A 25,814-nucleotide genomic window follows, 5' to 3' on the forward strand; every position below is an offset into this window, starting at 1 on the left:
ACAACTGGAAACTATTGTTTGTACATGGCTGATTGCAACTATGGTATAGCCCAGTGTTTTTCAACCTTGGTAATTTTGAGACACTAGCTTGATATAAGAAAGAAGATGTTAATTTATTTGTGGTCATCTAGAATTTCCTAATTTATTTTGTCAGCCTCCTCTAAGTAATCTGTTGAAGTGCCAGGTCAATAGAAAAATAAGGCAAACAAACTTGAAATTGACCAAATGAAACATGATTGATCAACAGTAAGACATGATTCTGGATTATTTAACAAGCCATACTTGTCACTCCATATAAGCCAAGGGATTTGCTTAATGCTTTTGACTCACATCCTTCCATTCATAGAACAATCATTTCAATTAGTTCCTAAATAGACCACTGCATAGAGTGGAGATGCAGCCTTTCCCAGGAAAGTAGCTTTTCTTTTCTCTGCGAACATCCTTTCATAACACAAATGAATGCAGTAACCTAATTTAATTTGGATGAGATAATGAAATTCACATCACCTTTATATAGATGAAGTATTCATTTCTGATTTTCAAAGAGGATTGGGGTTTTTTTTGTTCCTTTTCTGCATGCCAGTGAATTTCATACATCAATTATGTCTGCTTATTTTGGCTGTCCCACACATTTTTCTCCACTAGATGGGTTACAGTTATCGACTGATAATGACTGCATGGCCTAATCTCTGTAACTACCTTGCCAGGTTTTCAGGAGTGGTTTGCCCTTGCCTCCTTAGGACTGAAAGGGAGTCAGTGACTGGCCCAAGATCACACAGCAGGGTTTTATACCTAAAGCAGGAGTAGAACTCACAGTCTCCTGGTTTTGAACCGGATGCCTTTACCACCATACCAGAATGGCTCATCTGAGAATTTATGTACCCACAGCATAATCATGCTGTACCAATTGATTACACCTTCTGAACCTCAGATCTTAACATTGGTGGAAGGCTAATGTGTGTGAATTCCTGAAAACTACCTTTGAAAAGTGCATCTGCGAGAAAAAACAGTCTCTAAGCCGGGGTCCCCAAATTTTTTAAACAGGGGGCCGATTCATGATTCCCCAGACCATTGGGGGCCCTAACCAGCTGGTTGGGCGTGGCCAATTTGACAGTCCATTTTGCCTTTGTCCTTGCTGTGCTTGCCTCTCCCTTACTCACCCACTGGCCCTGGATCATATGGCTATGAAAAATTTCCTGAAAGGCTGTTTTTAAAGCATTTTTAAAGATTTTTAAAGCACTACTTTACAAGCTGACAGCAGAGCTGTCCAGCTGCATGGGTGAGATGACCCCTCAGTCAGCTGGTCTTCCCCAGCACCCTTTGGCCTTACCTTCAGTAGCAGTGGTGTGATCAGAAATGCAGCTCAACCGGTGAAATAACTAACCAGAAGTGCAGCTGGAGTAGATGCTGGCTGGAAGACAAGGCTGATGGTGAGGTGTGGGGCTAGAGCCAGGACTGAATCCCACTACTCTCAGGCTGGATACTTTGCATTGGCGAGCCATATCCGGCCCATGGGCTATAGTTTGAGGATCAGTGCTCTAGGTTCACTGCCTTTTTCTGTTGGACAGACCCACAAAGCAAGAAATACAACCACAATTGACTGTTACAATTAGTTGGGTTTCACACTTCAACTAAGCTGTAAATCTTGACTTACAATTACAATAGCTCGATTCACCTGCTTATCCAATGCCCCCCACCCACCCATAACCTCCACTTCACCATGTTTGTGATATAAGAGCTTCCCTCCCCATTTTTTGTGTGCATATATGTGTGCATGCAAGTTTTCATATTTTAATGTATTAATATTAGCCTTCAAATTGGTAGGTTATTTTTGTTGTTTAAACATCAAACTATGTCACCTTCTGGCAAAATGTCCTGTGAATAGCCATGCTTAGAACATTATCCTGGAAAATGCAGAACGGCAAGCCTTGAACAGCAAAGAGCTTTTACACTCACTGACAAAAGAGAGCTATTTAATGCTTTAACCGCTATTGCATTATCTTCAAACAAGTGCCATATGGTGCAGAAGTCCCTTCTTTATGATAAATTTGTTGAGGTTTCAATAATGAAATGTATAACGAGCCTGTTAAAATACAGTAGAAAATAACCTATGATATGAGTGAGAGCTGTGGATGTTTTAAAATGAATGACAAGCAATAACAGACTAAGGGCAAAGACATTCCACAGCTTCATAACAAAATTAATCTTCCTGGCTCCTTGGTAACATGTCATTATAATTCCCCCCACTTCAAAAATGCCATGCTTCCTAAGAGGGGCCAAGCCTTCTGTGCAGAGCAGCTGTGACTGGAGCCATGGTTTGGAACTGAGTGATCCCTATGTAGCTATTTCTCTTGATGCAAAAGACGGTTTTAATCATTCTTGGACTAAATTGAAAAAAAAAATCCTGGAAGAACGCTACGGCGAACTACTTCCATAATCCAGCCAACAGCTTGGACGAGCAATTAAGAATCCCCATAATCTTCTATAATTTAGGTTGTGCAAACTTTAGGTAAACTGGTATGGACTGGGCAAAGCTTTTGACAATGCATAAAAGAGTTACATTCAATCTTCATGATAAATCTTAGGGTTCCTTGCATTCCAAAATTACTATTTTTCCAACGCAGATTTTAACATTTTTGGTCATGACTGCACTGTATCAAAAGTGCCCATTCTGCCAGCTCAGACATGAAGTATTCATGTCATTGAAGCAAGGTAATAAAACTTCTGAAATCCCAGTTTCTACATTTTGGTTTGAGAAGAGCTTGTTATATTAATCCTAACCTTTTCTTACTTTTTGTTTACATTTCTGACTCTAGCGGGGCACTAAATTTACAAAGGATGGTTTTACATTTTTTTTGAGGTGGAAGGAATAGGCTAGTGAATTTAAAAAAAGGTTCTGCTAAGTTGACTTTATGATAATGTATGACAGTGAATGCCTCACGTATATTACCCAGACAGCTGCTCTGCAAACAAAAAATTTGCCAAGGTGGTTTCAATGACATTCTCAACATCATTTTTTTTCTATTCAGTAAGAAGTCTGTACATACAGCTAGAATAAACATATTCATGCTGTTGCTAGGAGCTTTAGAGTTTTAAGAAATCCTTCAAAAAGTACTATAATCTCAAATTTAAAACATTGTAAAAAGTATGTGGAAAAATGTAAAGAAACAATGACCTGAACCTGTCACATCAACATGCTTTTTTCCATAAAAACAATACAAGATGCTTAATTAAGTCAGCTACACATTTAATGACTGCATGGTCACAATGTGCTAGGCTTGGTTAATATTAACCTTGTTTTGGTTTTATTGTCTGTAGTTTGCTCATTCTGTGTAAATGATTTGGTCCAGAATATTGTGTGAACCTCCAAAAGGAATGAATTTAACTACATTAACCATATTATGCAACCAGACAGAAAGAAAAGGAATTCCAATGATACACAAAAAAGCAATTTACTTGCACTGTGGCAATATCAAATCCTCTGGCCATCAGTTTATGGCAGAGTAACATTAACTGCCTGCCATCCTGTGATGCCAGAGGATTTGAATAATGTAAGAATCAAGGCAGTGTTAGTTCACAGATGCTCACAGGCTAATTCTTGAAGCCTTCCTTAAATTTCTTTCAAGTCTGGGCTCCCAAACCTGCAATATGGATTATGTAATGGAAAACACAACTTCTCCAGGAAACTCTGATATAAATTAGTTCTCAGTAAAAGGGGAAACAAGGGGTCCCAATGTCCCTCCCTGTGAATGTTTTTGTTGGGGCTATCAGATTCCATACCTTAAAAATCATTCTTAAAATGTTCCTTTATCTCTAGTTTTCATTCTAACCTGTCGAGATTCACATATTGTAAACAAAGTCTCTGATTGTAGCATAATCTATGTTTACAAAAATATGTGTAACTGAGGGGTGGGTTGCTGCCAGCCTTACTGGATGTACATGGATGTCAGATGCACACTGAGTGCTCATGTGTTATTCAATGTAAATTGTTCTGCATGCATGCACACAACAATTTACAGTAAACTGCACACACACAGTGTCACTAAAATTCAAAATGGCAATGCCAAGTGGCAGCGAGGGAACTAGTTCGGGGGCGTGACAGGCCTGGGTCACTGTTGGTTCTGCGACCCAGGCCTGAATTCCACTACAGTTCAGCCGAATTGGGCTGAACCAGCAGCAACCCACCTCTGGTGTCACCTCATATAAACCCTATAAGCAATGGTTGAAATGATTCCCCTATCAATGAAAATAGGAAGCTGTGAAAGTAGAGAGGTCTTATTAAACTTTGAGGTGTTCGCAGGATATGGTCAAAAAATGAACACTGTCTGGTATTTTTTTCACCAGACTCTATGAATATATGCCCATTCCAGAGGTGGGTTGCTCCCAGTTCGGCCTGGATCAGGTGAACCAGTAGTAGTGGCAGCAGGAGGCTCCACTCACTCACCCAGATACTTCTGCGCATGCACAGAAGTGGCATGAGCGCACATGAGCGCATGTGGGAGCGTAGCCGAACCAGTAGTAAAAAAATTGGCAACCCACTACTGGCCCATTCAGGGTAGAGACAAGGAACAATTGAACCAGTTTTTCAACCAGAAGTTGCGTTTTGGACAAGCCACATAGAATTGCATCTATTTTGTAAGTAGCTCAATGGTCTTTAGAGCAGCCATTAAATGATTTCAAAATGGTTGAAAAAGATTGCTTTCTGGAGAAAGGAGCTGACCTCACAACGGTACAATGTGCGATCTTGGAGTTCCAAGATTGCAGTCAACACTTTTGCCGCTGGACGGTCCATCTGGACCTAAACTGTTCCGAAGAGATGGTGACAGGGAAGAGTACGTCTTGATCTCAGGAACATCGCAAAGTCCCTGATTGATCCAAGAGAATCTCTTCTAGCTGGCGACAAAAAGCACAGCCTCAAGCTGCTGAAGTCAGGACAGCTCCGCAACAGGAGGAAAGCAGAAAGAGAAAGTGTATAAATCTAGTGTATAAATCTGTGTATAAATCTGGTGTATAAATGTAGCGTATAAAGTGTATAAATCTGGTGAGGAAATCTTATTTTTATAAAAGACTGCCCCAAAAAGATTGAAGTTAAATTAAACTGATAAAGAAAAGGAAATAAGCAGCGAAACTAAACATTATTGTCTTTTTTATTTTATTTTTTTCTATCAATGGAAGATTTGCGAACATTTTTTACTTTTCAAAGTGAAAATATCGGATTTTCTTCTATTTCTTTTTTTAACCTATGGATTAAATCTTTTCCTTTATTTCTACAATACTGGTTAGGATGAATTCTTTCTTTTTATTTTGTTTCATTTAAGAATTTTGTTTCTTCTAAGCCTGAAACATAAAGAAGATATAAAAGAAATTTAAAGAGGATAGTAATCTTAGAGGGAAAAGAAGTTACACTGCTACTTGGAAGTTGGAGGTTGAGACCTGGAAACATTGCTTTTTCTTTTTTCCCCTTTGATCATTTTGACCTTGCACTTCAAAGGCTTCAGCTTGTTTATAGAGAAGATCATGGGTGGTTTACGCAGGTGCTCTCTGGATGCTTGTTGGTAGCTGGAAAGAAGTGAAAACAAAGAATTGTTTTTAACTAGAGTGGCAGTGTTTACTAATTGTAAGGATGGCACTACATCAAAAAGGAACCATAACATTACAACAGATTATGTTTGGAATTCAAAAATTATTAGAAACAACAGAGAGAATTGAGAAGAGATGGGAAAATATTGAAAATATAAATTTTAATATGGTAAAACCTGATGGAAAAATGGAAGATATCTGGCAAATGGAAAAAGTGGAGGCTAGAGTCTTAAAAATCCAAGGGAAAAATGAACAAAGAGGCAAGATAACCGTGGATATTGACAGTGAACCGAGTGTGGTTGGAGATGGAAAGAGTAGAACAAGGAAAGGGAAGATAGACGGAAAGGTGTTTTACTTCAGATTTCAAGGTATAGAAGAAGAAAAAAGAGAAGAATTGGTGGACTTAAGGAGAGAAACTTTGACAAAAACACTACTGATAACCAAAGATAAGCTGATTAAAGAAGCTAATGAAGGTTTCAAGATTTCACAAGATATGTAACAAGCAACAAGTTTTGAAGAGAAGTCCAAACAAATTTGATTAAGGAAATAACCAGAAGACTAATTCCACAAATGGCAAAAGAAATACACTATTACTGGAAAGACACAGGTTGAGATATGAAAATAAATAGTAAAACACTAGTTAAATTTAGTTAAAATTTGAGTATTATGTTAAAAATGTAGTGATAATGGATAAAGTTAGGTAAATAAATAATGATAACAATGTATACATAGGTATTGATTGGATAAGAGGAAATTTGGTAAAAAATTTAAATGGTGAAAAAAAGGGGGGAAAGTAAGTTAAAGTACAGTAAGTTAAACTTAGTTAAACTATTGTTAAATAAATGACTGATGATAATAATGTAATAATTTGTATTGACATGATAAAAGGGAAATTGAATATTTTTTTAAATATTTAAATATTTTAAATATTTTTAAATATATTTTTAAATATTTTTTTTTAAATATTTTATTAGGATTTATAGGCCGCCCTTTTCCCTGAGGGGACTCAGGGCGGCTTACAATCATTAGGGAGGGGGTGCAATTCAAAATAAACAATATGTGAGCAAAATAAAGTAATAAAAACACAACTTGCATTCAACATTCAACACTCGGGTGGGGCAAATTAGAGGCTTATCCCCAGGCCTGTTGGGATAGCCAGGTCTTGAGGGCTGCGCGGAAGGCCTGGATGGTGGTGAGGGTGCGTATCTCGACGGGGAGATCGTTCCACAGGGTCGGAGCTGCAACAGAAAAGGCTCTCCTCTGTGTAGTCGCCAGTCGACATTGACTGGCGGATGGAATTCGGAGGAGGCCCAGTCTGTGCGATCTTATCGGTCGGAGGGAGGTAATCGGCAGAAGGCAGAAGGCGGTCTCTCAAGTCCTTATTGTAAATAATGATTAAGAAAAGAGGTCTAAAGATTTTGTTAAAATTAGAGCATTATCTTAAAAAGGTAGTGATAATGGATAAAGTTAGATAAATAATTGATAATGATAATGTATGTATGTATATGTATGTATGTATGTATGTATGTATGTATGTATTGGTTTGATAAGAGGAAATCTGGTAAAAAATTTAAATGGTAAAAAAAGGGGGAAAAGTAAGTTAAATTTAGTCAAACTGTTGTTAAATAAATGACTGATAATGATGTAATAATTTGTATTGGCATGATAAAAGGGAAATTGGATATAAATTGTAAACAATGATAAAAAAGAGGTCTAAAAGTTTTGTTATTAAACATAATTAATTTTTCTTTTGAATGTGTTATAAAGGTATAATGTGGCTAGATGATATTGAAAATAGATAAGGGAATGCCACTATGTGGTTTTGTTTTAAATTTTGGAATGTTTGTTATAAAGGGACGTTAAAACAACTATAATCATATGAAGGATGAGGAATTATGATAGCAATATATATATAAATATATGTGATGTAAAATATATAACTTGATATGAATCATAGGTGATGATTGTGAAAGGGATGCACGAAAGTTGTTTGTAATCAATTGACAATTACCGGTACTACAATTTGTAATGGAAGATGATTTTAAGGTGTTTGTGTTTATTCAAAAAATAAAAATTTATATATATATATATATATATATATATATATATATATATATATATATATATATATATATACACACACACACACACACACACACACACACACACACACACACACACACACACACACACACACACATATATATATATATATATATATATATATATATATATATATATATATATATAAAAGAACACAATTGCTTTCTGCTAAGGTGGAACATTAAAGGCCCTGAAAAGCTATTTTTTCTCCTTGCAGAAGCTAAAATACATTTTGTGAACCTCTGCCCAAGATAAATGGTAGAAACATTCTCTTTCAGTTTGTGTTAAGGAACAACTTCATAAATTTATAGGAACGCAGTGGCTCAGTGGCTAAGAGCTTGTTGATCAGAAAGGTTAGCAGTTCAGTGTTTCAAATCCCTAATGCCATGTAATACAGTGAGATCCCATTGCTTGCCCCAGCTTCTGCCAACCTAGCAGTTTGAAAACATGTAAAAATGCAAGTAGAAAAAATAGGGGCCACTTTGGTGGGAAGGTAAGTGTTCCGTGCGCCTGTGGCGTTTTGTCATGATCACAGACATCTTCAGACAGCGCTGGCTCTTTGGCCTTGAAACAAAGATAGTTGGGAATGACTAGCACATATGTGTAAGGGGAACCTTTATCTTTACCTCATAAGTTTGGCTAGTGGCAACTCTGTGTGTGTGTGTGTGTGTGTGTGTGTGTGTGTGTGTGTGTGTGTGTGTGTGATCAGTCACACGTAAGACAGCATCCATTTAATAAATTGGCAAATAATCTCGTACCACCCCATTTTGTCAAAGCACCTGCAACACACTACCCAAATCCTAAATATATACACTTTCCCCAGTTAGCATTCCCCTGCTCTAGAAGATTTTTAAAGTCTCCCTCTTCCTTTTAAGACGTCACTGATCTATTTTTAACCATTCTAATTTGATCTGATCTAGGAAAATCACCGTTCTGCAGGAACACTTTCTGTGTCAACCTATATCCTTTTGCTTGTGCAGCTGGTATCACTCCTGGAAGCTGGGGAAGAGCTAGAACTGAACTGAAGCAAGAAAGCCAGAGACAAACCTCATTAATTTCATTGTTCCCTGGAGTCCTAAGATCAAGTGCAAATGGAGCAAAAATGGCTGGAGAGCAGCAAAATCAGTTGCCCAAGGTTTTCCAGCATAATGGCCACTCACGGAAGATTGTTTTTCCTGAAAGGCCACTTTAACAAATGCTTTTCCAAACTCTTTCTATATTTTTTAACCATTTTTACTTTTCTAAAATAAGGATTAGTGCTTCCCACCTGCTCACCCACATAAGAAAAAAAATACATTTCGTTAGGATGCACAGTTCTTGCATTTATATTAGTTATTAGGGAGTGAAAGGATGGGTATCAGTGCTTCTCATTTACTGTTCCAATTATCTAATGGCTTGTTGCTTCTCTCTCTTCCAAAGAAATAGCAAAATCATCAAGTTTGCAGATGACATCAGCTGGCAGGAATAGTCAATACTCCAGAAGATAGACTCAAGGTGCAAAAGGATCTCAACAGACATGTAACAAAGTAAAATTCAATGGTGAGAAAAGTAAGGTTCTACATTTAATCAAGAAAAACCAAATGCAGGAGTATAGTAGGTAGTACTTGGCTCTATAGTAGAAACTGTGAGAAGTATCTTGTGGAGTCCTGGTGGACAATCACTTAAATATGAGCAGGTGCCAAAAAAGCCAACACAATACTAGGCTGCATTAACAGAGGGATAGAGTCAAGATCACATGAAATGTTAATACAATTTTATAATGCCTTTGAAGACCACACTTGGAATGTTCCATCTATTTTTGTTTGCTATGACATAAAAAAGATGTTGAGACTCTAGAAATATGTTTAGGGGACTGGAGGCTGTTGTGTATTGAAGAAAGTCCTCGCTGTTACGAATGACAGCTCGGAAGCAGCCAGGTGCGTCTTAGCCAATCAGACGTGCCTGTCAGTTGCCGAGCTGTCATCAGCGCGAGCTGTAACACGAGCCAGGTGATTGCAGTATAAAAGGCAAGCCGTTTAAACAGTTAACTGTCTTGTTAAAGCAACAACCTTGTTGTTGTCTCCGCTGAGGATGACGATCTCGCCCACCTTGGCGAGGGGAGCCGAGACCTTGGCCGCGATGTGGGGCAGGGCGTCCAGGACCAGGGCCATCTTGGCGGCCTCCCCGTACTGCTGGTAGGCCTCCGCCTTCAGCTTCATCTTCTCGGCCTCCGCCTTGCCAATGGCCTCGATCACCAGGGCTTCGGCCTCGCCGATCTTCCGGATCTTCTCCCCTTCGGCCTGGGCGATCAGCACCTGCTTGACCTTCTCTCCCTCCGCGATCTCCTGCATGCGGTGGGCCTCGGCCTCGGCCGGCAGCCGGATGGTGGCGATGAGCTCCTTGTCCATCCTCAAGATCTCCTTCTCCTCCACGTCGATCTGCCGCCGGCGCTGAACCACCTCGATCTCGATCTCCTCTTGGCGGATCTTCTGCTGCTCCTTGGCGCCCTGCAGCTCGTAGGCCAGCTGAGCCTGGGCCGACTTAATGTTGATCTCCTGAGTGAAGGCGGCCTTCTGCATTTCAAAGGCCCTCTTGGAGTCGGCCACCTTGGTGTCCGCCATGAACTTCACGTCCAGCATCTCCTTCTTGCACTCGGCCTCCCGGATGCCGGCATCTCGCTCGGCCTCGGCCACCCCGATATCGGCATCTCGCTGGACCACGGCAATCTGGGTTTTCCCCAGGGAGCTCAGGTAGCTGACTTTATCGTAGACGTCCTTGATAGTGAAGCTGAGGATCTCGATGCCCATCCTGCCCACATCCGGCGCTGCCACCTCCCGCACCAGCTTGGCAAACTGGTCTCGGTCCTGATAGATCTGTTCCACCGTCAGAGTGCCCAGGATGGACCGGAGGTGTCCCTCCAAGGTCTGCAGAACGACGTTCTTGATGTCCTGCACGTTCTTCCCCAAGAACTGCTCACAAGCGACGGCCAAGAGCTCCTTGTCGGTCATTATTTTCACCTGGGCCACACCTGTGACAGTTAAAGCTACCCCCTCCGCCGTCTCTACGTCCTCGCACCTGGGCTGTAACGTCATTATCTCTAGGGAAATCCTCTGTGTGTCAGAAATGCACCACCAGGCCCAGGCCCAGCCGCCATAGATGTACTGCTTGTTATCAGAACCACAACAGCCGCCTGAGACGACGAGCGCCTCGTTGGGCCCCACCGTGTGGCAGTTCCCCATAGCGGGATCCAGGCGGTGCAAAAACTGAGTATGTCTAGTTTAAAAAAAAGGAGGACTAGGGTTTATATGACAGCAGTGTGCCAATATCTGAGAGGCTGCCACAAAGAAGTGGGGGGTCAGCTTATTTTCTAAAGCACCTGAGGGCAGGACAAGAAGAAATGGTTGGAAACTAATCAAGGAGAGAACCCACGTAGAATTAAGGAGAAATTTCCTGACAGTTAGAACAATTAATAAGTGGAACAACTTGCTCCAACACTGGAAGTTTTTAAGAAGAGATTGGGCAACTTTTTGTCTGAATGGTAGAGGATATCCTGTCTGAGTAGGGGGTTGAATTAGAAGACCTCCAAGATGTTTTGAACTCTATTACGCGGATGGTTATGATGAATGAAGAGCTATCAGTAGTCTAGCTCTACCTAATTCCTCTATGGGCAAGGAGAGGACTTGAGATTGCCCGCAAGTGCTCCTGATAGCTGTTCTTCATGAAAAAAAAAAGTCAGTGTTGTCTGGCTGGTTTATTGCTCTGGGAGATGAGGGAAATTTATCTTTTCTCATCAGGAAGGAGTGGGAGGCCAGGGAGGCTGTAGAATGATAGTCATATAACTTGAAAAAAAGCCAAGCAAAATAGTTGGCACATACCCCTGTAAATACAAAGATATGCTTCATCTTTCAAATCAATTTCTCAAACTATGATATATCTCCTCTATATAGCTTTGGGCAGGATTTTTTTCTCATAATTGTACAACCATATCTAGGTGCTCTGTAAGTAAATAATATCCACTGCCTTATAGCTACTTCCTCATTCAATCCAGTATGATGCCAATGTTGCCAAGTGGAAAAGGGTGGCTCCAAATGCTGACTGCTAATTTCCAGAATAATCTGGAGATCTAGAAACTAGATGAGTGATGGAGGAGTAACACCTCCGTAAAAAACCTTGGTCCAGCTGGCCTGGCTGGTAGCACTTTGTAAGGGCCCCTTTTCAGGGTTACAGGAGAAGACGGTCAACAGTTTTGAAGGCAGAAGAAGGCTCTATGCCCCAACGGCAGATAAAGTGGCAGGACCATCTTATAGGAGAAGGGAAACTCTGATTACAAACATCCACTGCATTGTGGCCTATATCCACTACTGGAAAAGACTTCAGGAGTCAACCTCGAGGCAAAATCCGGAGCCGGAGTCCCGGAAGCAGTTTGTGACTGTATACAACCATGTTCTGGTAACTCCTGCAATGCAGCTGGAACCAATCATCTGCTGTTCCATTGGACTATTTCAGTACCATGGAGAGGGGGGAATCTGCTGTTTGAGTAACAGTCTATCCTCCATATTAATCCACCGAGGCCTCGCGCTGGAGAGGATACCCCAGTTTTGACCTCTTTCCAGAGCACGATTCCACAGACTTTTGAGACTGAAGGATGCCAATGCCAATGAATAGGAACTAAGGTCCCAGTGCAAATATCAGGTTGAAGAAGATTGGTATAAACTCTGTACATTAAGGGACATTGATTGTATACTACTGTAACAGCGTATGTCATCTAAATCAATGCAGGTGCAACAGAGGCTGAAAACAGCAAAGGCAAGGCATGAGGCCAGATTACCAGAGGGACCATCTCTCCCCAATTACTTTTACCTTTTCCATCAGGTCTAACAGGAAAGACACGTTGTGGATTCCATCTGATGAACCTTTTCTGTTCCGGCACCTGCTCTCTGGAACACCATCCCCCGAGGTGAGGTTAGCCCCCCCCCCCCTTATGATCGTTCAAAGAGCCCTCAAAACATATTTTCTAATCAGGCCTGGGGATCCCCCGACAGCGGCATGTTGGTTACATATGCATAACATCTTAATTAACCCTCTTGCACTCTTTTTAAGTTAATTATTTACATTAATTAAGAAATATATTTATGTTTAAGTTATATTAGTTAGCATAATTTACTTAATTATGCTAGTTAAGTAAATGTTTAAGTGGTTTTTGGAGGCTATTTTAATAGTTGTTTTACTACATGCTGCCCAGAGCCACTTGGCATGAGATGGGTGGACATATAAATCTGATAAAACAATAAAGTGTGTTTCCTCCCCATATTCAATTGCTAGCAATTGATGTGATGACACTAGAAGTGTTAAAGCCCACAAGGGCATTCCAATCATAAAGGGATTAAGAGTATCATATACTTCTCAGAGGCATGTATGGTTATGTCCACATCTCCCTGGGGAGTGAGGGAACCCTGAAGGAAATGCAATTTTCTCCATTACTCCGATTTCTGCACCACCCTAGCAAGAAGACAGGTCAGTAGCTATTTTAGTTTTAATTACACTAACCAACTCAGAAGACTGTAGTTAGGAGAGACACCTGTCTCATTCTGAAGGATAAGAATTCTCAGCTCATGTTGAAAATGTCGATGGAGATTCTTTGGAAAATGAAAAATTATTTTAATGGTAATTTTAGGCAAGGATAGTTTTCTGCAGTTTTGCAAAACCTAGAGTCTCTTTCCTAGGCATTCATACTTGCACTAAAAAGTCTAAGTTGTAATTAGCTAAAGAAACCACAGTGACGGGGACCACAGAAGAGATTAGCCAAACCAAACAATCATTTTATGGATTGGCAGTTTATGTGGATTTATTTATTAGATTTATAACCCACCTTTATTACTTTGTGTAAGTAACTCAAGGCAATGAACATCCTATTCCCTCCTATTTTCTCCACAATCAACCAATATTTCTCTGAAAAAGAAATAATATAGGAAGTTCTTGCATCCATACTCTAATGTTAAATTTAGCAAATTGTTAGGCGTGTCACACTGTGATTAAGAGCTAAATATAGCAAAAATCCTGTTATAAGCTCTTTTCCTCAACACATAGGGACTGACAATCCCCCCCCCAAAAAAGCTATGTTACTTAGATATAGAGTAGATGTTTCCTTCCAAGAACACAACACAGTACCATATAGGTAGGTAGGTCAGGTAGGTAGGTAGGTAGGTAGGTAGGTAGGTAGGTAGGTCAGGTAGGTAGGTAGGTAGGTAGGTAGGTCAGGTAGGTAGGTAGGTAGGTAGGTATGTCATGGAATTCTGTTATCTGCATTACCCCAACATGATTTTAAAGAAATAAAAATACTCAAGTGTTTGTTATTGAGAACTTGTTACCTGCCACATTTAGTTAAATATAATTGATTTTATTATGCTTTTTTATTTATTATTAAGCCCTCCAGAGTGCCATGTGCGGCCCTCCCGAGCTCAGTCCTTCGCTGTTTCCAGGGTGGTCCCATGGGCCTTGAGTTTTACATCCCTGACGTAAGTCTGACACCCCTGTGGTAGTTGGCAACCTTTTACAAAACTGCTTGTTTTGTAAATATACCTAATGCTGTAGGTAAACTTTCTTAAGGACTGCCCTTTTTAGTAAATGTTCAAAGTTACAATAGTGTGGAAAAAGTAAGTAGCTTTACCATCTGTCCTCATATTTATGACCATTGTTGCATCCCCACGATCATCTGATAACCATTTCACAGTGATCATAATCCCCAATACTATTTCTCTACGTAAAGGTCAGTTAGCATGAGATATGAAAATCCTTCCCTGTCACCAAGGAAGAACTTCTGCCTGCTAACACAAACAATGTTGAGCTAAGATCCTATGTTCCTAATATCTTTATGTAATTTGCAGATTTATGAAGTTATGTTTGAAGAGTGGCAGTTGGGATCACACTTCTCACTGAATCATGCTGTGGGAATCTTGCGGGGTGGGGTGGGGAGGGGAGGAAACACTGTTAATTCCCTTAAAAAGCTGAACATCACTCCATCAAACCTTTGAACCATTTTGGAGACCAAAGCAGTATGCCTCCCACTCCTTCACCCATCAGTTTCTGAGAGAAAAAAACCCAAAGCAATCATACAACCCCAAACTAATGATTTAGTGGTGATGATGTAAACAGTGAACTCCTGGTGTGTTGTGAGTGAGAGATGCAGCTTCCATGATGCCCCACCCCATAATCATGTTTTGCACAGCAAAATATTTTGCACTATCTCTCTATTTTGCACTGTTAATACAGTCCTGCTGAATTCCATGCCCCCGCTTCCCCCGTTAAGCAGAACAGAGTCTGAATTCATCCATTAGATTTAGCTACAGAAGCCAAAAAAAAAATGAATGCAGTTAATCCAATTAAGACAGTGAGCTTTTTGGTCTTGGCATGTCAAAAACTGAGAAAATGCCTACCAGTAACTTGATTCTTGCCTGAGTGTCACACCTGCCCGCCCACCCACCCCAGAACAAAAGAGGAACAATTCTTTACAATTATTTTAAAAAAGACATAGTCTAACTATATGTTGTTGTTATTACACATTGGATGTTATAATTATTACATCAAATAATTACAGTACAAAAATGAGTAAAACTCAGACACACGTAAAATAAAAACGAAGAAACAGTTCCATTATGAAGCAGTTCCATTATTAAAAACATTTAGAATAGTGCCAGTCATTTAGCTACAGTGGATCTCACATTTTTATTCAAAAGGATAGTGGATTATTAAGAGATTAGGGAAAGTAAAGGGAAGCAAAGGGAACAAGTGCCTACATTTCTAAAGGTATTTTTTTTAAAAAAAAAATTACTTCCCAAGTATTCAGTACGGTTTGAAATGGTACAATACTCTCAGGGATGGGCTTCAAAATTTTTTAGCAACATGTTCTCTGCCCATTGCTGGGTGGCTGTAGCCATGGTTGGTGTGGCATGCTTGGCCTCCTGCACAATGGCAGGGGTGTGTGTGTCATTTTTGTCTTTTCTAGGCTCCGGAGACTTTCCTCGAGCCTCTGGGAGGGGGAAAATGGGCTACAAAAGCCCGCCAGAGGCCAGAAACAGACCCATTTCCGGCCTTCTGAAAAGCCTGTTTCCCCCCCCCCCTTTCCAAGCCTCTGCATGGGCCTTGCACTTATCTCACATCCAAAATGAGCCGCGTGGAGACCACTGGGAAGGCAGGGTGGTAGGGGCAGAGAAGTGGTTGGGGACAGCCAGGGGTGAGATTTGGAGATTTTCTGAACTGGCCATAACATTAGATATGGGTTCACCCAAACCCGGGTGACTCTGTAGTAGCCCACCCCTGAATACTGGGTCAGATGAATATTCTGCCCTATCCCTCAGGAAAAATAATGCTTATTAGTGACAGCTTTCAATCGCATGAAGCCTTCGCTTTGGAAACTTTTCTTGTGTGGCTTTGCAGCTCTGAAAAGAGCAGGAAAGTGAGTCCCATCCTCATGCATTTTTAGAGGCTCCAGATGCTGGCTGGGGAATTCTGGGAGCTGAAGTCCGGACATCTTCAAGTTGCCAAGGTTGAGAAACACTGCTCCAGAGGCTCCTGTGGCTTCTAGGGAGTGTGGAGACCCCAGGAGAGCACACCAGATCCTCGGGAGGTCTGAAAATCATACAAAAACTTCCTGCGATTATTCGAGGCTGCAGAGGCCGCATGAGAATGTGATCTGCTTGTGCGTGTTCTCTGGATTCCTTGGAAATCATGCAATCTTTGTATCCCCTGAAAATCATGCAAGAAAATGGATTATCTTTTCACACGATTTCAGAAGCTCCAGAAACCGTACAAGAGCACAGCCCTTTGCACAATTTTGAGGGTCCGGAGGCCACACGAGAACACACATTTCCATGCGGCCTCAGCAGGCTTAAAGAACTGAGAAAATACCAAGCTCTGCTATACTCTAGCAAAACCAAACCTGTTTTTTACATTAGCAGGATACGTGAATGCAACCAGTTACTTGAAAGATGTACTTTTTTGTGTGAACTACACCATTATGAGTTAAAGCAATGTATTGCTAAATGCCATCCACGAACCTAGCAGTATTTCTCAACCTCATCAACTTTAATTTGCATGGACCCAGAATTTCCAAGTCAGCATGCTGGCTAGGAATTCTGGGGAATGAAATCCATTCATCTTAAACTTGTTAAGATTCAGAAACAACACACCACAGATGTAGAGGTACAATGCTGAAATATCCATGCTTAGACCTCCAGTTCTAAAAGATGAAATGGTAACCAAGAGAAAGCAGTTATGACTGCATCATCCTCTATTATTAGTCTCACAACACCCCCCCCCTTTCATAATTCTCAAATGTGTTCTATATAGCAATCCTCTCAGCAGGACCTGAACAATATTTTCCATTCGGATTTCTTTTTCTTCCAAACAATTTGTCCTTCGGGAATATGACGTCTTCTTTTCTTTTTTCCCCAGTTATACTTGTTTTGTTTCTATTGTACTTGGCATTTGTCACTGTAAATATTCACTAAAGTCAACTGTGTTGAGCAAGCATTTATTAAAACATACAGTCATGAGAAAATCAAAAACAGGACACCTGGTCAGCACCACCAAGCATCTTGCAGTTAGAAAACCTTCATGAAGTGATTTTGTACTAAGCCTTCCACGTGTTCCATAAGGACATTAACATTAGCAGCACAAATCTCATACTTTGGTTTTTCATTCTTTCTCAGCATCTCTAATAGGCCCCCATGGACCGGAGGCAAAGGGTTATATGAGTTTAACAACTGAAGCTGGCTTAATGGAGTCTGTTTTATTTCCCCAATCCTCAGTGCCTGTAGAATAGCTGGTGCAAACTTAGAATAATGAGCAGTAGAAGAAATAATAACGGGGCAAGTTTTGTCTTGAAGTCGATCTGCAACCACTTTGGCAACAGCTGTGTGTGGATCCAGAATGTACCCTGTGGTGTTGAACACAGAGTGTATGGCACCCAGGCAGTCTTCCTCAGAGCACCAATCAGCCACCAAGTCGTTTTGAAGCTTTTGCAGGAGCTTTTCCGGCAACTGAAAGCGCTGCTGGTTTTCCAGGCTGAGAAGTAACTGTGTCACTAGCTGTCCATCACCATTAGCAATCAGGTGTAAATAACGTTCAAGGTTGGAAGACTTCAAAATGTCTATTGCTGGTGACAAGCTTGGCATTAATTGCCTTCCTTGTAAATCATACAAGCCGGTTTTTAAAAATGAAGTCAATGCATTGTTTTGATTAGAAGCACAGATACATTTCCGAATAGGGATCCCCATGTTTTTTGCATATATCGCAGCTAGTATGTTGCCAAAGTTACCTGTGGGAATGCAGACATCTACAGGTCTCCCAAATGAAATAACACCTTGTTCAATAAGGTTCAGATAAGCTGATGCATGGTAAACCACCTGCGGAAGCAAGCGTGCCCAGTTGATAGAATTTGCAGCACTTAATGCAGTTCCATATTCCACTGTGAGAAAGCCGGTAAAATCTGAATTGGTAAACATTTGTTTGATGGCAGTCTGGCAAAAATCAAAATCAGCCTGGACCCCTATGGTTTTTGTGTTGACTTCTTGGCAGCTGATCATGTGGAGTTTCTGTATCTGGCTAACTCCATCATTAGGAAAGAATGTGATCACAGCAATTCTTTGCTTATCAGACTCTTTAAGTTGACCAAAACCATTTAGAACTGCACTTCCTGTGTCACCAGAAGTTGCTACCAAGATCAAGTAATTGCAGCTTTGGGGAATGCAGCATGCAAACAGATGGGGCAGTAACTGCAAAGCCAAATCTTTAAATGAAGCCGTTGGTCCATGAAACAGCTCCAAAAGAAACTGATTCCCTTGCAGATGTCTAACTGGGGCAATTTTAGAACACATAAAATTTTGTCCATATGCCATCTGAATCATTTCCCACAATTTGGAAGCAGGGATATCATCAGGATGTATGCACCTTTCTAATATAATCTGAGCTCTTTCGGTATAAGTTGCTCCTAATAGATGTTGCCATTCTCCACCAGTAAATTTTGGAAGTCCCAACTCAGGAACAAAGAGCCCAGCATCTGGGGCCAGACCTTCAATAAGGACATCACTGAAATATTTTACAAAATTCCTTGATTTGTCTTCCTTAATGGCACGGGTGGAAATGAAGCCTTCCAGCTCAGAATTTTGATACCTCTTAACAGCATGAAGCACTTTGTCTGCTACATTCTCTGCTGTAATCCCATTTTCGCAGAGAACACGGACATCATACCACTTTTTATAAAATTGCTTCCTGAACTTAATAATGTCTCCTAATGATGTTTCTTCACCCTGTCCCACAATACGATCCACCTTCATTAATTTCAAACGATCCATTATGCTTTCTGTGGGTACATCCAGATATACCACTATTCCATTTTTCTTCACGTGCTCCATGCTAGCAGCATTCATTGGGTTAGATCCGGATAGGGACACTACACTCCCAGATGCTGAAAGGTTTAACAGGGCTTTTCCCTCTTCTTCTATAAACCGTTCATTCCCAATGCTCTTTAGTTTTTCTGCCACGGTCATATTCCAGGTTGGTTCAAGAACATCATCGTCCACATCTATAAAACAAGAGTCCAGCTTCTGACCTAGTATTTTTCCTACTGTTGTTTTTCCAGCGCCTGGAGGCCCCATCAAAACAATGTTATTATTTCCAACAAGAGATTGAATGAAGGTCCATGCCTTCCAGGTCATGGTGAAGCTTCTTGAGAGAAACAACTTCAAATACAGATCAGAAACCATGCAGTGACATAGTAACTTCGGATGACTGTTCCAGTTTAGACGTAGCATCTTTTTCAAGTTCTAATTCCACCAAAAGGGGAGAAAAATGCTTTAAAGGAAAGAATAAATACATACTTGAGTTACATTTAAAATGATTGCTAGACATTTCTGACAGCTCATCTTAGAAAAGCCTGATTTTGAACAAGATCACACATAGTTTGAAACATGATCAGTTCAAATTTCTTTGAATGACAAAGAGGTCAATCAGTTGACAGCTTTCTCTTTTGAGATCTGCCCAGAAAGACAAACATTCATACGCTGCAACATTTTTACTTTGAAAAATAGCTACTTATGACAGTCTCATATAAAAAGAACTTAATAAAAATTTATATATGTGGCATAGCTTATAGGCAGCAGAACAGAACAGAACTAGCAGTAACATTTTAAGTATTAGGGTGAATATTCAAAAGCAACACTGACATCAGCAGATAATGTTCTCGAAATCAATAAAAATTCCTCAGTGGCTTCTAAACCAGCTCTTCAAGCTAACTTTTAGAAACTACATTATATACCACCATCTATATGGCAGAGTAAACTATTGTTCTTGAATATAAGGAAAGGTCAACTTAAAAGCTAACTGTTATAGCTTAGCAAACCTATATAAAAGGACCATCGATCACAATAAAATAAGGATTATACAGAAACTTTTTTCTTTAAAACAAAATCCAAAAATTCAAATCCTACTTCAGTGGAATGTTACACTTAACATTTCAATGTTTTAATGAAAGCAGAGTGCACTTGATATATTAATACAAAACCCCTTCATACATATATTTTTATTTTAAAATTAATTTACAAGGCAAAGAATAATTTTGCTTAAATGAATGTACACCCCAACTTACCACTGGGTTTTTCTAGTAATGTTCTTTGTAGATAGATGGCAATCTCACACACCCCCAACTGGTATCTGTGAATTGCTTTCATGCAGGAACCAGTTACCTGTTGACTGCTTCACACTTCATCTAGATGAACCAGAATAAATGCCACATCAGCAAATGCTCTCCAGAGAGCATGAATTAACAAACATGGAGCAGGGCTCTCCAGCTCTGATAAATGTCTGTGTTGCCAAGAGTGTATTCGTTTGTTTGCTCAGGGAAATCAACAACTGCATCAGCATGAATTGCAAAACAAACAGCACAGGCTATTAAGCAACATTCAGGAAGCTAAATAACCCCATATTACTTTCTTTGTTTTCAAAATTAAAGGAAATAAATTCAGAAATAACACATTGCTACCTTTAAAAACATGACTCTGCAATTCTGTGAACCTGCAAGGTATATATGGACATTGTTTCTAGAGAGGACATCATGTTAGCTTTCTGCAGTAAATACAATGAAAAGGTTACAGATCTTAAAAAATGATAAAAAATTATTTTTGCACTGGATTGTTCACATTTCCTTTCCCAAGGACAAAAAGAGAGAAATATTTGAAAGGGAAGATGCAATCTCAGTTTTTTATTCTTAGCCACCAGAAAAATATTTACAGCAGTGACTTTTTCCACACTGGTATTAGCTATGGAGAGACAGAGGCATCTTGTGGTGAGCCAGCTGCTCTCCAACAGCAGTTGATCTGCACCAGTTCTGGAGGAAACAGAAAAACACAATCGCTTTTAAAATCTAGGGGAAGCAATTTCATAAAATAAACAATAAAATAGTTGAAATGTTATGCTTCCCTGCTACATAAACTAAAATAGGTTATGGATTCTTCAAGACCATTACCATGGGAATTTCCCACTGCACTGGGTAGGTTTATTTGTCGCACTGTAAAACTCACTGAAAAAAAGAAAGAAATAACTTTAGTTTGTTCATGAAAGTGTTCTGAAATTATTTACTGCCTCAGAAATCATAGACAAATCATTAAGTTTAAGTTAGATCAAACCACCATGTAATTCAATGCCCATTCTGATTTTACAAAGAGTAGATCCATGCAAAATTAAGTTCCTGTTAAAATCAATAGTATCTATATACCACTAAAATAAAGGTTTAACTTGTTATAGAAAATAGTTTCTATCCCATATTTTTATACTAATCAAGCTTGTCCATTTCACTAGCCATAATGTATCAAGCTGTGTTGATTTTAGCTTAGCATCTCAATCACTATGATTATCAATGATGGTTTATGACTGAATATGTGTCCCACCAACTGACCAGATTTTTTTTTCTTTTGCTTCAGAATTACTGATATTGCAAGAAAATAGAATTCCTGTGTAAACAACAAAAAATATATTGGGATAAAACTCTTCCCCTTTTATTTCACACAAGCTAACACCTGCAAAATTTAATTGTTCTTGTTTTATTCTTGGGTGATCAATAATCTTATGGTAAAACCAGAAAAACAACAATAACAATTACCTATTAATTCATTTCATGGATTTGATTCAATTCACCTGCTTTCCCTTTCCATTTCTCTTATATTCTTCCCAACCAGCAAGTCAGAAATGTTGTTTGTTTTGTCACTGGATGACAAAGTTCGGGGATGATAGTCCTATGGCAAGATCAGATCAGATAAGGTCTAACCTTCACTAGTCCAGTGTTCAATCTCTCTCTTGACTCAGAAGATAGATCACTATTTTTATGGGTGTGTTTCTGTCTTCCAAAACATCAATGTCAAATGAGATATTTTATTGACTTTGATGTATTAATCTTTGGAAGACTCAAAGGTATGTAGGAAGCATTGTCTTCCAGGAAACATATGTTTGGTCTCTCTTACAGCCCTAGTCAAAATAAATAGAATAGTACAAGACAGTGTGCCTATAGAAAACTTAGGCAAGCACAGTGACAAGGAAACTCCCAATCCTTACTATCATCTTCAATACCAAAATGTTGTAAGTTGTTCACACTGCAGGATTTTGTGTCAGAAGAGGGAAGATGCTATTTTCATTTGGAACAATTGAAGAAGATTTTAAGTTAACATCACGATACAGACTGGCAAGAATGGAAATAATATTTTGAGGATATATTGGTCAAAGTGGTTACTAAAATGAAATTCCATAATAATGGGATGTGAAGGTATAACATATGTTTTTTCTTGGTTGCACTCCAATTTGATGACATACAATAAAAATATAGTAGTAGTTGTTACTTTCTTCTTCTGGGGTGATTTTTATTTTTCAGCCTTTCAACAGCCCAAGATTTTCTAGTGATCTTCTATCCAAGTATTACAACACCTGACCATATTTAGGTTTTTAAATTATAATGTACAATTACTTTAAATCAGGGGGTCAAACTCACAGCCTGCAGGCTAAATGCGTCGTGTGCTGACCACACCCACACCGATTTAGCAAAAGGGGAAAAAAATGTAATACGTCATGTGGTGACGCTGTGACTAGGCAAGTTTGATGCCCCTGCTTTAGATTCACCAAGAGCCATGGTGGAGCAGTGGTTAGAGTACAGTATTGCATGCTAATTCTGCTGCCAGCAATTCGATTCTCACTGACTCAAGGCTGCTCAGCCTTCCATCCTTCCGAGATTGGTAAAATAAGAACTCAGATTGTTGGGGGAAATATGCTGACACTGTAAGCTGTTTAGAGAGGGCTGTAAAGCACTGAAGTGGTATAAGTGTAAATGATATTGCTATTTATTTCTTAATGTCATTTCTATTGCTTAACTAATTTGTAATTTAGATTATCTAATGACGTGTGTGATAGCAATAAAAAATCTCAAATGAGCAACTTCATTGTATGTACAAAACTAGATTGGAGTTTAACTAATATCATTAAAAAGAACAGCTTTACATAATTCTAAAACCTCATAAGCAGGTTTTTGAATAATTGAAAACATACCTGAAAAAAGGAAAGATGTTTTATTTCAAATGCCTTGATTAACTGAAATAGATAGTGAAGGAAATTCTTCATCTAGTTTAATCCTCAAGGTTAAAACTACAAGCAGTATAAAATGTTAGTATTTTGTAAGTGAAGTCTGTATTTATGTACAATAGAAACTATGAGGTCAATTTGCCTTCTCTTGCAAGCACTTTTTGCAATTTTCCACTTGGTTAATATGACCATGGAAGTTAGGAAAGGTCTAATTTTACCTCGATTTGGAATGCAACTCTCTTAGTTGCAATTTGTTCTTGTTCAGTTCACAATGGATCCAACATTTATAGTAACATATTGTATAAGGCTAACATCATATACCTTTTACTAAAACTTGCCAAAGTTGAAAATTGATTATTTGTGTTCACATTAAATTCCACATTGAGATTCCTCTACTACTTCTGTTAATGGATGTTTACCTTTTAATCTATTAATCTGGAATGTAATGGCTGGAGTCACGTTTCATGTTAAGCCATAGTACTGTGCACAGAGTCACTGTAAAAAAAAAAGCCTCTTTAAATATCTCATAAAATGATTCCATATTTAGACTTTGAATAAATAGAATACCCTATACACAGACCTAAACACTCATCAAAAGAATTATCTGATATAATCCCACTGATACAAAAGCGAACAATAAGTCTAATTTCACCAAATGTCTCTATGAAGTTAGTTATATTGGTATATACAGTAGAACCTCTGATCACGACCATAATTCGTTCCATACATGGGGCAGCCCTTGAAGAGCATTCGGAGACTCCAACTCGTCCAGAATGCAGCCGCGCAAGCGATTGTGGGTGCACCTCGGTACACCCACGTAACACCTATCCTCCACAAGCTGCACTGGCTTCCGATCGATCTCCAGATACGCTTCAAGGTGCTAGTTGTGACTTATAAAGCCCTTCATGGTATTGGACCTGGGTACTTGAGAGACCGCCTGCTGCCAATTACCTCCCAAAGACCCATTAGATCGCACAGGGTTGGCCTCCTCCGGGTTCCATCTACCAGCCAATGCCATCTGGCTACGACCCGGGGGAGGGCCTTCTCTGTGGCAGCTCCGGCCCTCTGGAACGAACTCCCGCAGAGATTCGGACACTCACCTCTCTCCAGGCCTTCCGAAAAGCCATTAAAACCTGGCTGTGTCGGCAGGCCTGGGGTTGATGAGCTCCCTTCCCCTCTCGACTTGTGTGGCTGTTGGCTATTTTAAATGCGTGTCTTGTACTTTTGTGTTCCCTTCCCCCCTTTGAGTTGTTCGCCGCCCTGAGTCCCTCTGGGAATAGGGCGGCATATAAATAAAACAAATCTCAATCTCATAACTGTAGTCGCAACCTGATTTGGTTATGGTTAGAAGCATTCATGACCAGAAGTTCTACTGTATACAATATACTATTTAGTCACAGATAATATTGATAGAGGATTGCTCTTGATTGGGTAAAGCAATAATCTCACGAGTTGGGTTTTCATTTATAAATTGAAAATGACTGCTCAGAAGGGAAGGAGAGCTTGTCTATATCAGAGTAGAAAGCCTAAATGAGGTCTCTACCATGAATGTGTTAAACTTTTTTTAAAATATATAAATATATTGAATACAGTGTAATTGTCCTGGCATTCCATTTTCCATGATACAAAGATAAAAAACAAATAATATATATACTATTTTAAACAGTGCTAGAGTTATACAGTTATTTTTGACCATCATATTCTAGAATGTCAACTTATCTATCATTCTAATATCTATATTCTAATACATACATAGTATCTTTTTCCATGTCCACCTAACCTGATTCTTTTACAAAAGTTTAGAGTGCTAGATTCTTTAAGCAGGAGATGAGGAAACTGTGGTCTTAAGAATATTCTGCTTATAATTCCCATCATCTTTAACTATTAGCATATTTGCTGTAGTTATTTGATTTTAGGAGCATCTGATAGGCAATTTCTTATTACTCTCCTGAAGCATTCAAACATCTCTTTGATTGTTGTAACATACTAAGGAACCTTCCCTGCTGTACTTTTCAGTTTCGGGCCAGTCCAATTTTATATTGTGGATTAGAAATCAAATCAAATTAAAAAAGACTTGTTTACATACCCGAAACTCGCAAACCTCCATTTACTGCTGAACTACAATTCCCAGCATCCCTCCCTATTCTCTATACAGATTGAAGCTGTTGGGAAATGAATTTTTGCATCATCTAAAGGGCCGCCAAAGCGCTTCTCCCTGCATGATTCCCACTTGGTCAAATGGCTATGAATTCTATTCGTGAATAAGGAAAAATGTCTCCCAAATTCAGATGGAAAAGCTAAGCAAGAATATTTTCCAATGCAGAATTTTTTTCCATGAAGACTCTCCCCTCCCCTCCGAGAACTAGTCGAGGTACGTACAATTACGCATGCGCACCCTTCCACTCCGACCTCGTTCGAAGATCCATCGAACTCCTTCCTATCTATCATTTAGCAGGCGTTCTTCCCGCTAACTCTCTTATCGCGCTTGCGCACCGTTCCATCGAGCTCTGTGTTCCGCCCATTCGGCTACCCATGTT

The 25,814-nt window shown here is 39.5% G+C and overlaps 2 protein-coding genes across 12 annotated transcripts in view; both read right to left on the reverse strand.

Moving 5' to 3' along the window:
- Nucleotides 1-10,854, reverse strand: part of LOC116520723 (flotillin-2-like) — a 34,612-nt gene extending 23,758 nt beyond the window's left edge. Inside the window, exons 1-2 of the mRNA XM_032235049.1 lie at nt 10,771-10,854; nt 9,732-10,679 (exon numbers count right to left, since the gene is read on the reverse strand). Coding sequence (XP_032090940.1) covers nt 9,732-10,670 — 939 coding nt within the window. The 5' untranslated portion in view covers nt 10,671-10,679; nt 10,771-10,854. The remainder of the gene's footprint in view (nt 1-9,731; nt 10,680-10,770) is intronic.
- A 5,548-nt stretch (nt 10,855-16,402) lies between these two features.
- Nucleotides 16,403-25,790, reverse strand: THNSL1 (threonine synthase like 1). 11 transcript variants are annotated; one of them, XM_032235770.1, is made up of 6 exons: nt 25,657-25,790; nt 23,697-23,772; nt 21,815-21,947; nt 21,182-21,235; nt 20,306-20,425; nt 16,403-19,512 (listed from the first exon to the last, which is right to left on the reverse strand). In XM_032235770.1, exon 6 carries the CDS (start codon nt 19,470-19,472, stop codon nt 17,262-17,264), a length of 2,211 nt encoding a protein of 736 aa, XP_032091661.1. In that variant the 5' UTR covers nt 19,473-19,512; nt 20,306-20,425; nt 21,182-21,235; nt 21,815-21,947; nt 23,697-23,772; nt 25,657-25,790; the 3' UTR covers nt 16,403-17,261. The 11 variants fall into 11 exon arrangements, with proteins under 11 accessions (XP_032091661.1, XP_032091658.1, XP_032091660.1 ...); XM_032235767.1 differs by having other exon boundaries at nt 20,306-21,043; XM_032235769.1 differs by having other exon boundaries at nt 21,611-21,947.
- Between the last annotated feature and the right edge of the window lie 24 nt (nt 25,791-25,814).

The sequence above is a fragment of the Thamnophis elegans genome, chromosome Z, assembly GCF_009769535.1.
Source record: "Thamnophis elegans isolate rThaEle1 chromosome Z, rThaEle1.pri, whole genome shotgun sequence".
NCBI classification, from domain to species: domain Eukaryota; kingdom Metazoa; phylum Chordata; class Lepidosauria; order Squamata; family Colubridae; genus Thamnophis; species Thamnophis elegans.

Excerpts from the sequence above, each read along its gene's own strand:
- THNSL1 (XM_032235774.1), bottom strand. The coding sequence starts at position 19,472 with ATGCTACGTCTAAACTGGAACAGTCATCCGAAGTTACTATGTCACTGC.